Source organism: Mustela nivalis (assembly GCF_964662115.1).
Source record: "Mustela nivalis genome assembly, chromosome: 11".
In the NCBI taxonomy this organism is placed as follows: domain Eukaryota; kingdom Metazoa; phylum Chordata; class Mammalia; order Carnivora; family Mustelidae; genus Mustela; species Mustela nivalis.
This window is the reverse complement of record NC_139030.1, coordinates 42,046,465-42,060,545: the sequence shown is the minus strand read 5'-3', so window position 1 is coordinate 42,060,545 and position 14,081 is coordinate 42,046,465. Positions and strand designations below refer to the sequence as shown.

General features: G+C 39.0%; 1 protein-coding gene across 1 annotated transcript in view; it reads right to left on the bottom strand.

Moving 5' to 3' along the window:
* PDE11A (phosphodiesterase 11A) overlaps nucleotides 1-14,081 on the bottom strand; it is a 380,751-nt gene that overhangs the window by 218,815 nt on the left and 147,855 nt on the right. The window contains exon 4 of the mRNA XM_082689397.1: nucleotides 11,028-11,168. Coding sequence (XP_082545523.1) covers nucleotides 11,028-11,168 — 141 coding nt within the window. The remainder of the gene's footprint in view (nucleotides 1-11,027; nucleotides 11,169-14,081) is intronic.

Genomic DNA, 14,081 nt, shown 5'->3' with positions numbered 1-14,081 from the left:
TCTGCTTTCCACATCTTAGGAAAACCTAAGAAATGTCCAGAGATTCAAAGAGAATAAAGATTTAAAAAAATGTTTAAAAAAATTTTTAAAAACATGCTAAAGGATAATGCTGATAAGAAAAGGAATAGAGGGGCACCTGGGTGGCTCAGTGGGTTAAAGCCTCTGCCTTTGGCTTGGCTCATGATCCCAGGGTTCTGGGATCGAGTCCCACATTGAGCTTTTTGCTCGGCGGGGAACCTACTTCCCTCTCTCTCTCTGCCTGTCTCTCTGCCTACTTGTGATCTCCGTCTGTCAAATAAATAAATAAATAAATAAATAAATAAATAAATAAATAAAAGAAAAGGAATAGAAAATCCTGGAATTTTAAAGCTATAAAACTTAATAGATCTAGAATGATAAAGAGGATGGATAAGATAAACAAATAACCTCTTGATGAAATGTCAGTGTTTGAACCCGTGGTATGCAAAGCAGGACCCTTTAAAACTACCAAAAGGAAAAAAACACTTTTTTAAAAAGTTGTAGTACTTTTTATTTTAATATAGACCATATGCTATAAAGAAAAACAGTGTCAAATATTTTATCTTATTTTAATGGTTTTATTTTCTAAATTTATGTTTAATGAGTAAAGGGAAAGTCAAGGTTTATCCTTCGACTTTAGCACTCATTGAGAGTACCAGTTGTGTCCCCCAATAAACCAGTCCATGGTGTCCTGGTCAGACACTGGATTCATGAACCATAGTGTTAACCTTGTGTGTAATAAAGAATTAATTTTATGCAAAGAAATGTCTGGCCTTTGTCCTTGGCTCCTAGGAGGTAAACTTTAAACCCCTGGAATGTCCAGGGCTTATCCAAAGGCCTTGATAAAAGTGCCTTTGTTTACCTGGGCACCTTGGGCCAGCCAGATAGAACAATGTAATTTGAGCCACACAACAATGTGGTTGCAGGGGGTTGTGCCAGCACAGGTGCAACATTGGGTCATGTAGTATCTATCACTTGACCTCAGGAAGGAATGGAGGTCAGCTATTGTAAGTGGCCAACTGAATTTTGGTAATTAAGCCTCAATAAAGACTTCTGAATGCAGGTCTTGGATGACCTTTCCTGGCTGGCAATCCTTCATCATGTACATTGTCACATACCATTGTTGGGAGAAGTTAATGCTGTCTGTGACTCCATGGAGAGAGGACAAGTGGAAGCTCCACATTTGGACCCTCCTGGACTTTGTTCATGCATTTCTCCTTTGGCTGATTTTAATCTGTATCTTTTCCCATAAAAAACCATATCCATGAGTATAACAGCTTTCAGTGAGTCCTGTGAGCCCTTCTAAGCAAACTTTTTAGACTGAGGGTGGTCTGGGGAACCCTTGAACTTATAATTGGTATCAGAAGTGAGGGTGGTATTATAGGTTATATTCCCTTTCTTTGTACCTCATGTGATAATTCATAGGTTCTTGTGTCCTTAGAAGAAAAATGAGAATAATGTTGACTGATCTTTGGCTAATATTGATTATCTAAGGCAATATTAATGTATATTGGATAGCAAAGAAAGATATTAAAAATTGTAAATAAGGTCTCTAACCTTTAAATAATATACTTTTTAGAGATTTTATTTTTCATTTGAGAGAGATACAGAGACAGAGATAGAGAGAGAGAGAGCACAAGCAGGGGAAGAAACAGAGGGAGAGGGAGAAAAAGACTCCCTACTGGGGCTCAATCCCAGGATCTAGAGATCATGATCTGAACTGAAGACCAACACTTAACAATTTGAGCCACACAGGCACCCCTAAATAATATTTTAAATGGGAAAAAAAAACTTTAAACTTGAAGGTCAGGAAGATTTTCTTGATCTTCTTGATCAGCTGATGTGATTCCTTTTATTAAACAAACAGAATTATAAAATGTACTAAATTTTTTCTTTTATCTTAGCTGTTAGGAAGCTCAGAGCAAAGTTTTAGTTTCAAAATTTTCTCTTTTTGCAGCATAGTTTGGTTCTGAGATTATTGATTTCATTTGGTTTTGCTTATAACATTTACTTTTTCTTTCTCCCATTTAATCTGAAATTTTGCCTTTCATTTTGTCACATGTCTGGCAACTAATAAGTGCTCAGAAAGTATTTGCTCACTATGAATTTTTCTATTTTTGCTGAAGGTTATCCTAAATTCTTTTGAGAATTAATTGGGTAAAAGTATAAACCAAGAGGAGACAAAGTACCTACATACTTGAAAAATGTATAAAAACACTTTTACACATGAAGTAACATAAATTCGCTTGTGTACGACTAATTACAGTTGAACATTAAGTTGTATGAAAGAGGATTTTTCAGAGGCATGGGAAAGGAATCAGGAGTGGTGGGTAAGAGAAATACATTTAAGGGCCTCCAGATGATAGCAAACAATGTAAGAATAAAAGAGAAGCAGGCTTGAGTCCCATCTAGAGAGTGGTCAAATATAAGCAGCGCATGGAAACAGTGAGGACAAACCCACTGATGACTGTAGGCCAGATAAGATCAATCAAGTTAGTCTGGTCCCAGGGGATCTGACCATGAAGGGCTTCAAGACCATTTTAGAATGGATTTATCACAGAAATCATAGTCTAGACATCTAGTCAGGAGCCCAGGGCTGCTGGTGGAATCCTCTTACAGATTTTCTGAATGTAGGACAACATGATTAGACTCATGGCCAATGAACCTGTCAAATCATCAGAATATTGGACCTTTAAAGGAGCATAGCCATGGGACTTGGTCCATGTTGATGAACAGCAGAAAAGTAATACATTTCTGGAGCTGCAGACTGATCTGCTTGCCTCTCATTCTTCTAGAGCAGGGGTATGCAAAAGAGTCTATGAGCCAAAGCTACTCCACCACCTGCTTTTATAAATATAGTTTCCTTTTAACAGAACCCTCTCATTAATTAAATATTACCTGTGGCTGCTTTTTGCTCTAACAGTGGAACTGGGTAGCTCCAACAGAGACCATATGGGCCACAAAGACTAAAGTATTTACTAGCTGGCCCTTCACAGAAGAATTTGATGACATCTGGTCTAAAGCCATCTCTGGAGCAAGTCAACTGGTTATTTTTTGCTAAGTTTAATGACAGATGAGAGATTAATATATTAATGTAATTTATCTGTAGATTACAGATTATTTATAGATATCATAAATTATATTCCTATATAATTTATCTATGACTCAGAAAGGGGATTTCTGGAGATAGAATCTTCACATCTGAAACAAGAGTGCAATGATGGAAATTTTAGGCATCACAGTAAGTGATGGGGGATACACTTGAGGACAAGCACATGTCCCAGTTATCATGGACTGTCCCACTTTAATTAAGCCCGTTGTCCTGAAACAATAATTAAGAGTGCCTCTTTTCACTCTCAAAAAGTATCTTCATTTGAAATGCAAAACCCTAGGCAGCCATGCCCTAATTTATATATTTTTAAAATATTTATTAAAATTATAATGCATTCAAGTATAAAATTATTTATGGTCAGACACCTGGGTTTAAAAATGAAACAGCAAAAACAGCTAAAATATTTCAGTGCAATTTAATGGGATATATAGTGTCACTGTGGAGATTATGACCAATAAAAAACAGACAAGAGCATAAAAGAAGAGAATAAAATTTATGTTTTATTCTTGACTAGGACAAATTGTATAGTCCTCAGTCTCATTAATTTTTTAAAATTTATGCTCTAAATCCAAGTCTGATTTGATAATAGATGTACTACGTGAGCCTAGATTAAATAAATAAATAGCCGATTCACATACACTAAGTAAAAAGAGAATCTTATAAGAGATATATCAGAAGTGATTTATAGGTCAATGAAACTGAATAAGTGGTTCTGAGCTCCCCTGGCTGTTGATCAGCCCTGAGTATTGCACCCTGGGGAAGGCATTACACATGCCACAGTGAAGTAAACAAAATATCCCCCAGCATCTCTGCCTGTTCTTTGGAAAAGCTCCATGGACAGAAGTCTTTGATTTGGATATTTATCAAGCACTTGTTGGTTTGGTTTCTCTCTGTCTTTTGAAATTCAAAAACAACTTAAGAAACAAAAAACTGCTCAAATAGATATTCCTGCCACAAAAAAGAAAATAGGAATAATCTAGTAATCACCATTTTTTCATTAGTTTTCTTAATCCATATTTTTCCACAAGAGGACAATTCTATAGGGTAGAAGAGGACAATTCTTTAGGGTAGTACTCATCACTGCCATTCTTCTTGATATATTTCTCATTTATGTTGATGAGTAGTTTACTCTCACCATCTACTCACTCAATCAACATTTATCAAATACTTAGTGTACAGGCACCATTGTGGGCTCTCGAAATATCAAAGGGGCATAAATCAGGTCCTGTCTTTGAGGGACTCACAAAATAGTGCAGGAGTGGGGGGAACAGTTCACAGAAGTATAATTTCACCACAATATACATTCAACATTCCAAGCACACAGAAGAGGGTGTTGAAGAAGTCTTTGTGTGAACTGTGTCTTCCAGGGTGGGCAGGCATGCTCTAGGCTGAGTGGTGGCTGAAAGTTTTCCGGGTTGAGGGACCAAATAGGTCAGTTTGAGCTGAAAGCAGAAAGAACCCTAAAAAGGGTTTAACTAAACCTAATTCAATAAAGGGACTAGTTACAGAAGTGTGGACAGTATTAAAAGAAACCAGTAAGAAATGGTGAAGTCCCAGGAACTAGCAACCCTGGAAAGGTTGCAGTCTAAAGGAGCATGTCTAAAGGTCACAGAGAACAAGGGGGAGAAAGAAGGAAGGATGGCAGAAGGGAGAGAATAATGCCTTTGGTGTCCTTGAGGCACTAGAACTATGGAGGGGTTTTAGAAGAATCTGGCCACCTGTAACAACTGGCAGAGAAAGATCAAGAGGAATAACTATCCCCAATTTCTCTCTCCTCTAGACCTTAAATCTTCTGCTGGGGGTGCCTGGGTGGTGCAGTAGGTTAAGCATCTGATTCTGGGTTTCTGCTCAGGTTGTGATCTTGAGATCACTGTATCAAGCCCTGCATCAGGCTCTATGCTCAGTGTGAAGTCTGCATGAGAGTCTCTCTCTCTCTCCCTCTGCCCTTTCTGCTCATACTCTCTCTCTCTGTCTAAAATAAGTAAATAAATAAATTTAAAACCAAAAACCAAAACAAACAAACAAAAACCTTCTGCTGATCCCTCCTGTTTTTCAAACTTAATTGGAACCCAGTGGGCAAGAAAGCCCTTCAAGTGCACTGACTTAAGGAGAGAAAGATGAAGAATAGACAGAAGAGGTGGGGTTTGCAGAAAATAGTACAGAGTTGACAATGTTGAACTTTGAGTCATGCTCCCCCCAAGAGCAGTAATAATAAAGAAATCCCTCCTACCATTTTGTTCCAGATTTTTTTTCCTGAAATGATGAAGCATACCTCAAAGGACCACCTGCCCTAGCATATACCAAAATAAGACCTGTCTTCATCCTTCCTTCCTTTTTTTGAGATGTTCCTCAGAAACGAATGTTCTTATTGCAATAGCCTAGATGAAATTATCTCCCTAATTGTTTGGTGCATTTTGTCTTCCACAAGAACAACATGTACAAAGATACAGAGGCAAATGCATGCATAAGCTGACCATAGGGAGGTGACAGAGGAAGAAGAAAAGGAAAGGGTGAGGCTAAGGACCAGAAAGGACAGTCAAAAGTTAAGTTGGAAAAAAAAAAAAAAGTTAAGTTGGGAATAGAGGTGATGAACTTTGTATGTTGGACAATTTGAACTTTATGGTATAGGCAATAGACAGTTACCAAATATTCTGAATCATAGGAGAGGGAGATGCATGTTTTAGAAAGAGAACTAAAAAGAGTATTAAGAATTGATGGAAAGGAAGGAAGACTGCCCCAATTGCAAGTGAAAAAATGAGTCGAGGAAAATGTGGAGCTAAGAGATTAGTAAAGACAGAGTAAAGGCAGTGGTAGAAGAGGTGGAGGAAGGGGCTAGAAATGAGGTCTCAACATAAATGCAACAGAACTTACAAATGATTGAATGTAAATGGTAAGAAATACTTAGAAGGTACTGTTTTTAGCTCGAGTTACTTACTACATGATGATTCTATTAGCTGAAATAAGGAATCTCAGAAATAGTAAACATTTGAGGCAGTATGTGGTGGATATGGGCAGTGGGGACTGAAGTTCAGAAGTTGTATATATACATATAGTTAACACATAAGTGATTAGTGATGTCAGTTAATATATTGATATAAAATTATTAAAGTGAATTAATATAACAGATATATAATATGATATAGTAATGATTAATGATGTGAGTTTATATGTATATATATGTGTGTGTATACACACACACACATATATATATTTAAATGATTATTTGGATGATCATCAGAGTTTTTTTTAGATAGTTGCCTCTTAGCACTCAAGAAAAAGTACTTGGAACAAAAATCAAAAAGAATTTACATTGATTTCCTTAGAGGGGGAAGGCAAGCTATAGAAAGGTGGGAAAATTGAAAGAAAATGAAATAGAAAGGAAACCTAAAGCGATTTTTGCCACTCAGGATGCAGGGGATTGAATTATAGGCTGTTCCAGAACAATCAGAATCAGATAACCATCACCTTTATCTCTTCCTCTCAAGTGTGGGATTCAGGAAGATCATCTAGTTCAATGGCTTAATTGTATGTGTATTTACACAAGAACTAAGAAGTTAAGGAACATATTAAAAAGTAAGTGTAGCTCATGCTTCCTGGTTTGGGCAGTGAGCTCCAGAAACTAGCTTTCTGGTTATAAGCTGGGTGATGAAGTCCTTGCTGGAGTTCTGCACCACGCAGTAGCTGCGAGCCATTGGGATGATTCATGAGAGGAGAACACAAGTAAACACTAGGGCTGAGACAGTGCTTTAGGACTTTGCCATGAAAATGTCTGCATTCTTGCTCTCCTTGTTGAAGCATACAAAAAGAAAAAAAAAGAGAGAGATAAAAGTAAACACATAAGCTAGAACGGGGTACGAATTGTTTAGACAGGTTCATGAAATGGCATAACATTATGCAGGGAATATCAGTTCAGAGCACTAAATATTTCCTAATGTCAACAGTAGCTAGCTATGGAGTGATCTTTCTATTTCTTCAGTCTAGTGGAAGATACCATCGACAAAGTCACTTAAAATTGATTGACTGAAACATTTAAGGGAAGCAAAAGAAGGTAAAATATGAATTTTGGCCAGAGAGAAAGGCATTTCTTGTTTCTATTTTTGGCATCCACTTGATGAAGTTCCTGAACCTAGGTGGGGTTCGGTGGGGTGAGGTTCGGAGCCGACGGCTAAAGAAAGAATTCTTAAGACGTCTCTGGTGCAAAAAGGTGGTTTATTAGAGCACGGGGACAGGACCCGTGGGCAGGCAGAGATGCAGCTGCCCAGGGCCTGTGAGGAGTGGCTGGTTATATACACAGGAGTTGGGTAGGTGAGGACAAAGGGGTGTTCAGAAGGGCTATTGGGGTAAAGAAGACTATCAGGATATTGAAGGCCTGGTTACTATCAAGCCAAGGCCACTTTCCCTCTAATGAGGCACTAACATAAAGACAATTGGGAGTCTCCTGGTGGAATGTTACATTCCTGCTATCAAACGTCCTTGTTAGTGAGATTTAGGTCTTAAAAGAAATTTAACTTTATTTACTTTTCCTTCTACCTCCATCTCCTTCGGTTTTTTATGGAGGGGAGGGTGACGTTAGGGCTTGAGGAACTGAGTTATGTATCTTTGGAAATTGGGCTATTGATAAGGCAACTTCTTTGTAGTAAATCTCAAGGACATTTGTAAACCAAGAGAGACTCCTGCCTTGCAGGACTGTGATCTCTGCAAGATAACCATTTGCTCTTCTTTTAGGGCAGTCAGGGGTGCCTGTGAAATGTCACACATATTACCAAGGGGAGTGGGTGGAGAGGGGGTGCAAGGCGCCAGCCCCTGCTCCGTTCTCAGCCAGCCTCCTGCTCCCTCATCACACTGAGTGAACTGATCAATTAATACCTGCCTGCTCAGTTTGAAGACCAGGAAAGCAGTTTCTAAACACTGAGGTAAGAGCTTGATGAGTCAAAGCTTTGATAACAAGATTTCAATTTCTTTTCTTCCTCTTTCCCTCAAACGAACAAAGGCCAGAAAATATTATACATCTGAAATAACCAGCTTTTTAAATATTCAAACTACAAGGCAATAATTGAAAACTTCTGTTTCCAAGAATGATTTAATGAAACAGACAAAAGCAGAAGTTATTTTTAGAGGAAGGAAACTTCCAGCAGATTTTTTTTCCTGAAATCATGCTTCCCCCATCCATGATTGTAAAAAGTAACATATGGAACATGAGCAGACATGATGCCATAAGTTAATGCTTGGACACATCTGTTCTTTCTCAAAAACAGAGCACAGATTGATAAAATATGGAAAGTGAAAACCAAAAAGACATCTAGAGGTTAAAAAGCAGAAAAAAAAGAGGGGGAAGATGACAGAGAAGACCAAAAAGAAAAGGTCTATAAAGGGCCACGCCCAAAGACGTAGATCTATTATGCTCTAAGACCAGAAACAGGCAGGTGGCAATGATTGGAATTTCAGCTTCTACTAGGGTTTGGGGACTAGAAATGTTATCTGGAAACAGGTGACCTAGCTTCACCCTCAGAATCTGAACCATGCTGCTCCTGGCTTAGGGTAATATTACCAGACAGCAGGAGACCCACGTCAAGACCTGGTTCTTGACTAGGGACCAAGGAACTGCCCAAATTGTTAGGGAGGAAAGAGTACAAGAAAGAGCCAAAGAAAACAATGGCACCAACAAACAAAACACCCTCCCAACAAAATGAGCTCCAATCCAAAACTCAAAAATGGGTGAACAAATAATATTAATACAACTAAATCAACGACCTACAGAACTGGGCAAGAAGATACTGATAAATCCCCATTATACTGAACATTTGAACACACCTGTATCAGAGACCGAGAGGTGAAGAATGGAAAAATATTAAGTATATGAATGATGTGAGCAACATCTCATTCTTGACCAGTGGGTACCACGGGAAAGTCAGCTGGGAAAAAACTCTTTTGGAAAAGACTTTCTCCCTTGAGAAAAAGAGAAATATGTGAACAGTTTTCCTTTCTTCCTTTCCTGGGACACAGTTACATGATGGTACACTGCCTGAAGATGTGCCAGCCTCCTGGACAACAAGGCTGAAAGGCAGCCGAACACTGAGACATGGATGGGAAAGTGAACTGAGCTGGGCTTTTGGTTACATCATCAGGCTACTGCACCACCCTGAATCACTGCCTGCAGACTGCGTCTTACATAAGCTGAGGCTCCAACAGCTGCCTCCTCCCACCCTTGCTTAGTGAGAGCTACAGCCTGCCTGGACCATTGGACCATGAACACCCACCCCCACCCCTCCCCATTCCTTTCTGGGGCTTTAAAGTCAGCGGGTGTGGGGGAGAATCCAGCAAGTCACTCAACTCTCTGAGCCTCATTTCCTCCTCTATAAAATGAGAATGAGGGACGCCTGGGTGGCTCAGTTGGTTAAGCAGCTGCCTTCTGCTCAGGTCATGATCCCAGCGTCCTGGGATCGAGTCCCACATCGAGTCCCACATCCTTGCGGAGCAAGGAGCCTGCTTCTCCTTCTGCCTGCTATTCTGTCTGCCTGTGCTTGCTCACTCTCTCTCCCTCTCTCTGATAAATAAATAAAATCTTAAAAAAAAATAAAATGAGAATAATAATAATACCTATTTCATAAGGATGAGGGGGAATTAAATGAATTCCAGTCCTTCACGCAACATCTGGAAGCATTCCATAAATGCAGACTATTGCATGGGGCGGGGGTGAGTGCTGTTCTCCTAGGCTTCCACGGAGCGTTACAGTCACAGTATAATGGCAAAGCTACCGTTTGTTTAAACCACACCTGCTGAAGTAGAAATAAAGCCAAGCTCTGCTAAAATATGGGCAAATACTCCTAAACGTTTCAAACATACATAGATTTTTTAAAACCTGATATTGTAAGTTTTATGATACTTGTTATTACATCTCCAAAATTTACCCTAAGGTTCTTATTCTTGGAGGGAAACAAACCTAAAGGCAAAGACAATAACCTTTTATAAGTAAAGTACAGTAAAATACCATCCTCTGAGGCATTAACAGCACTTAAATAGCTAGACATTCCTGGTCTTTGAAGACACTTCACGGTAAAGATATTATATTGCTGCTAAGGGTTTAGTCATTTAACTTTCAAGAAGTTAGATTGATGATGATCATTATTTCCAATACTGTTGTGTATTTACCCAACAGATTTCCCCCCAAAGAGCTGAAGGGTTTAACAGAAAGCTGAAGCTAAGTTGCTGCAGATTGGAGGCCTTGAACTAGCTCAATGCCTGCCCTTGGTGTAACAAGTGCCCCAGCGGTGAAGAGGCCAGGAGCCGCCTCCACCTGGTGCGTGCTCTGTGCAAGCATCCCAGCTCCAGAGCAACATAAAAAACTTGGAGACTACTCTTCAAGCTTTTGCTGCAGAGCACAGCCCAACTGAGGCCTGTCACTCCCCTCAGCACAAGTACAATCCATCTGAGCCCAAAAGCAAAGGGCACAGCTTCCCCAGGATTTGTTGGCTTCCTCCTCATAAGAGGGCTGCGGAACCCTGCCTGGACTGCAGTCCATGCCCGAAGGTGCCAAGGGCCTTCCTCATGCTGGGTGAACAGGATGGGAGCCTGGCACTTGAGCTAACGTCTATTCAGCTGGGAGACACCGGGCAAACCAGCTAAGCCCTCGGTTCTCTGCTCTGTAAATACTCAGGGCTGGGAGCCATCTCCAATGTTCCATCAATGTAAGAGCCTATGTTTCTAAGGTGACAGCAAAATAAGATGGAAAATACACATAAAAGAAAATAACTTTAATTTTATGAAAAGTGACCTCATGGTTAGAAGAGTCATGAAGAGAGTGGTTCAGGCAAAGATTTCACAAGCTAAATTACAAACAAACAAAACCTTAGTCCATTAACACAGTCTTCAGCTCTCTGTGACAGATAAGATGACTTACTGGTGATTCAATGTCTTCTAGGAGCAAAACAGAACAGCGTTCACATTTCAACAGAGTTTGGGCCCGATGCATTATTTTCTTGACAATTTTCTCCAAGTCAGTCTGTTCTTCAAAGAGGTCATTAACAACCTCCAGCAAAGCCTAGGAAGGACGAAATGAATGTATTTAGGTGGGTAAAGACCGAATAAAAATTTTTTTTTCTCTCAAAATTCCATTTAGTGTCAGTTGCAATCTAAATATGTGTGGCTACTTTTTAGAGCATTGATGATTGTTTTGACATATTCCATAATTTTGCTTATAACACAGTTTTGAACTGCAAAACACAACTTGAGAATACTGCCAATCCATATAATGCCTGTAAATTCCACATATAGCTGTAGGATTATCTCCCGAGTCGCTAATGACCACATGATCCCGTTTTAGTCCGCTAGAGCTCTAGGCTTCTCTCCCCACCCCTGCCCCACACGAGTTTTTCTCCAACAGGACTAGGTATAAACCCAACATTTTAAAAAATCTATTTGTTTGTTTATTTTCATCACAACAAATGCCCTCCTTAATCCTCATCACCTATTCACCCTTCCCCCCAACCAGTTCTCTGTACTTAAGAGTCTGTTTTTTTATAAACCCAACATTTTATAAATTATGAATACCCTATTCTCTCCAAAGCACATTTATTTCAGAAAATTACAAAGCAGCTCTACTTCACCCTCAGGAAGAAATAGGTTCATGGTCAAACTTGAGACTTATTTTCCCTAATACACATCTCGACAGAACCCTGGAAGAATTATAGGAATGAATGCTAATTAAGCTTCAGAGCCTTCAAAAAATGTATATAAAATCTCCATTAATCCCTCTACATAAGAAGTATTGCTTCAATGCACCTGTCCAGGAAAACATAAATACTAAAATATATCTCAGGAAAGAAAATACCACTAAAATTTCTGTTAAAACAACACAATAAAAACACACAAAGGGAAAAAAAAAAAACCTTAGAATTCTAACTTGAAAACCACATACTCACTTAAAAACCAAATTGTATAACCTCTCATTTTATCCAGCTTATTTAGCTTACAATTTTTGCATCGAAATAATATTTATTTGGAATTTTTTTTTTAAGATTTTTATTTATTTGATAGACAAAGATCACAAGTAGACAGAGAGGCAGGCAGAGAGAGAGGGGGAAGCAGGCTCCCCGCTGAGCAGAGAGCCCGATGTGGGGCTCGATCCCAGGACCCTGAGATCATGACCCGAGCCGAAGGCAGAGGTTTAAACCACTGAGCCACCCAGGCGCCCCTATTTGGAATTTTTAATTACATGGCTCTTCCCAGAGATTTCAGAATAGCAGGCTATGTACAGGTAGTAGATATTACGCTCCTACGAGAAAGCAATCAGAACATTACACAGCCAGTGAATTGGCCAGAGGGTGCTTTGTTCAACAGAACCTAATAAAAGGTATCCTCTCAGGTCTGACCTCTCACAAAAGGATTTTGTGTGTTTTCAAATTCACATCTATTCTGGTAGATGGTGTTGAGGATCATCTCAGGGTTGTGACCAATTTTCAACTTTAGTAATGAATTTGATTTGTCCTGAAACCATTGGAAACGTGCAAATTTCTTCTTTGGGTCTATTCTGGTAGAAAAGCATTTGAATGAGTTAAGGGATCCATGAAATGAGTCTAGTTCACTGAGCATCTAAAAGAGGATCAAATGTCCTTGGCAGCATTTTCTCTAAAGAGACCTTGTGAGTACAGCTAAGGGCCCTGGGTGGCTCTATGATCCTGAAGCAGAGATACACCAGGAGGTGAAAAAAGTTTTGAGTATATCCTGACTATTTAGCATTTGGACAGCAAATTGCTCTAAGAAGTCAACAATGTGCAATAATTTCATATTTAAATATAACATTAAAAATGAGGCAATTGTCTGAATAATTACCAACACCATTCCCTGTTATTAAGGGGGAAAACATTATTTCCTTAATCATCCAGGCTATTTCTTCAGATAGATCCTATTAACTGAACAATTATTTAACTTTTCAATTTGTTGTGACTGTGTGGATAGGGCCTCTGGGACCCATAAGCAAGAACATTTATCTCGGAGGAAAAGCTAATTGTGCCTTGAGTCTTGCACTGACAAATCACATCATAGTAATTTTACTGTTTCTAATTAAAAATTGCTGCTTTACTAACAAGTGATAAAAGTTTCATAAATATCAATACAGACTCGCTCCACAATGGGAGAAAAAGGGAAGAAAATCTTGGATGATAGGAAAGTCAACAGATCGGAGGCTCTTCACACAACTGAACACTCCCTATTTCTTGATTTCCCTTGTGTTTGCCCCCCTCCTTCGTCCAGTGCCATCTTTTGTTCCCGGGCTCAATTTTGGACCTCTTCCCTTCTCTTATCCACATATTCTCCCCCAGATTGATGCACTCAGTGCCCTACTTTTAAACGTCACCTATATATTGATCTTTCCCTTATATTTGAGTCCTAACATCTCACCAAAACTCTAGAGTCCTGTACCTGACCATTTATTTGCCAGTTGTACAAGCCAAAAGTAATTTTCTTTCATTTCCCACATCAATAAACTTTGTCTATTTCATCACTAATTTGGGGGGGAAATCTCTCTTTTCTCACTGATCTAGTCCCAGCCACATTGTTTCTTTATTTTTTAGTTCTATTGAGATATAATTGACGATAAGTTCTGGATGTTTAAGGTATAAAATATGATGATTTGATACATCACAAGTTGTGAAATGATTAGTACAATAAGGTCAGTTAACACATCCATTACTTTAAATAATTGCAATTTGCAAATATCTTCTCCCATTCCATAGGTTGGTTCTTCATTTTGTTGATGGTTTCTTTTGCTGTGCAGAAGACTTTCAGTTTGATGTCGTCCCACTAGTTTATTCTTGTCCTTTTGTATCAGATCCAAAAAATCACTGAAGCTTTTCCCCTATGTTTTGTTCAGAAGTTTTAGTTTCATGTCTTACAATAATATCTTTAATCCATACCAACTTTTATTTTTGTGGGTGGTGTAAGATAGGGGTCTGAT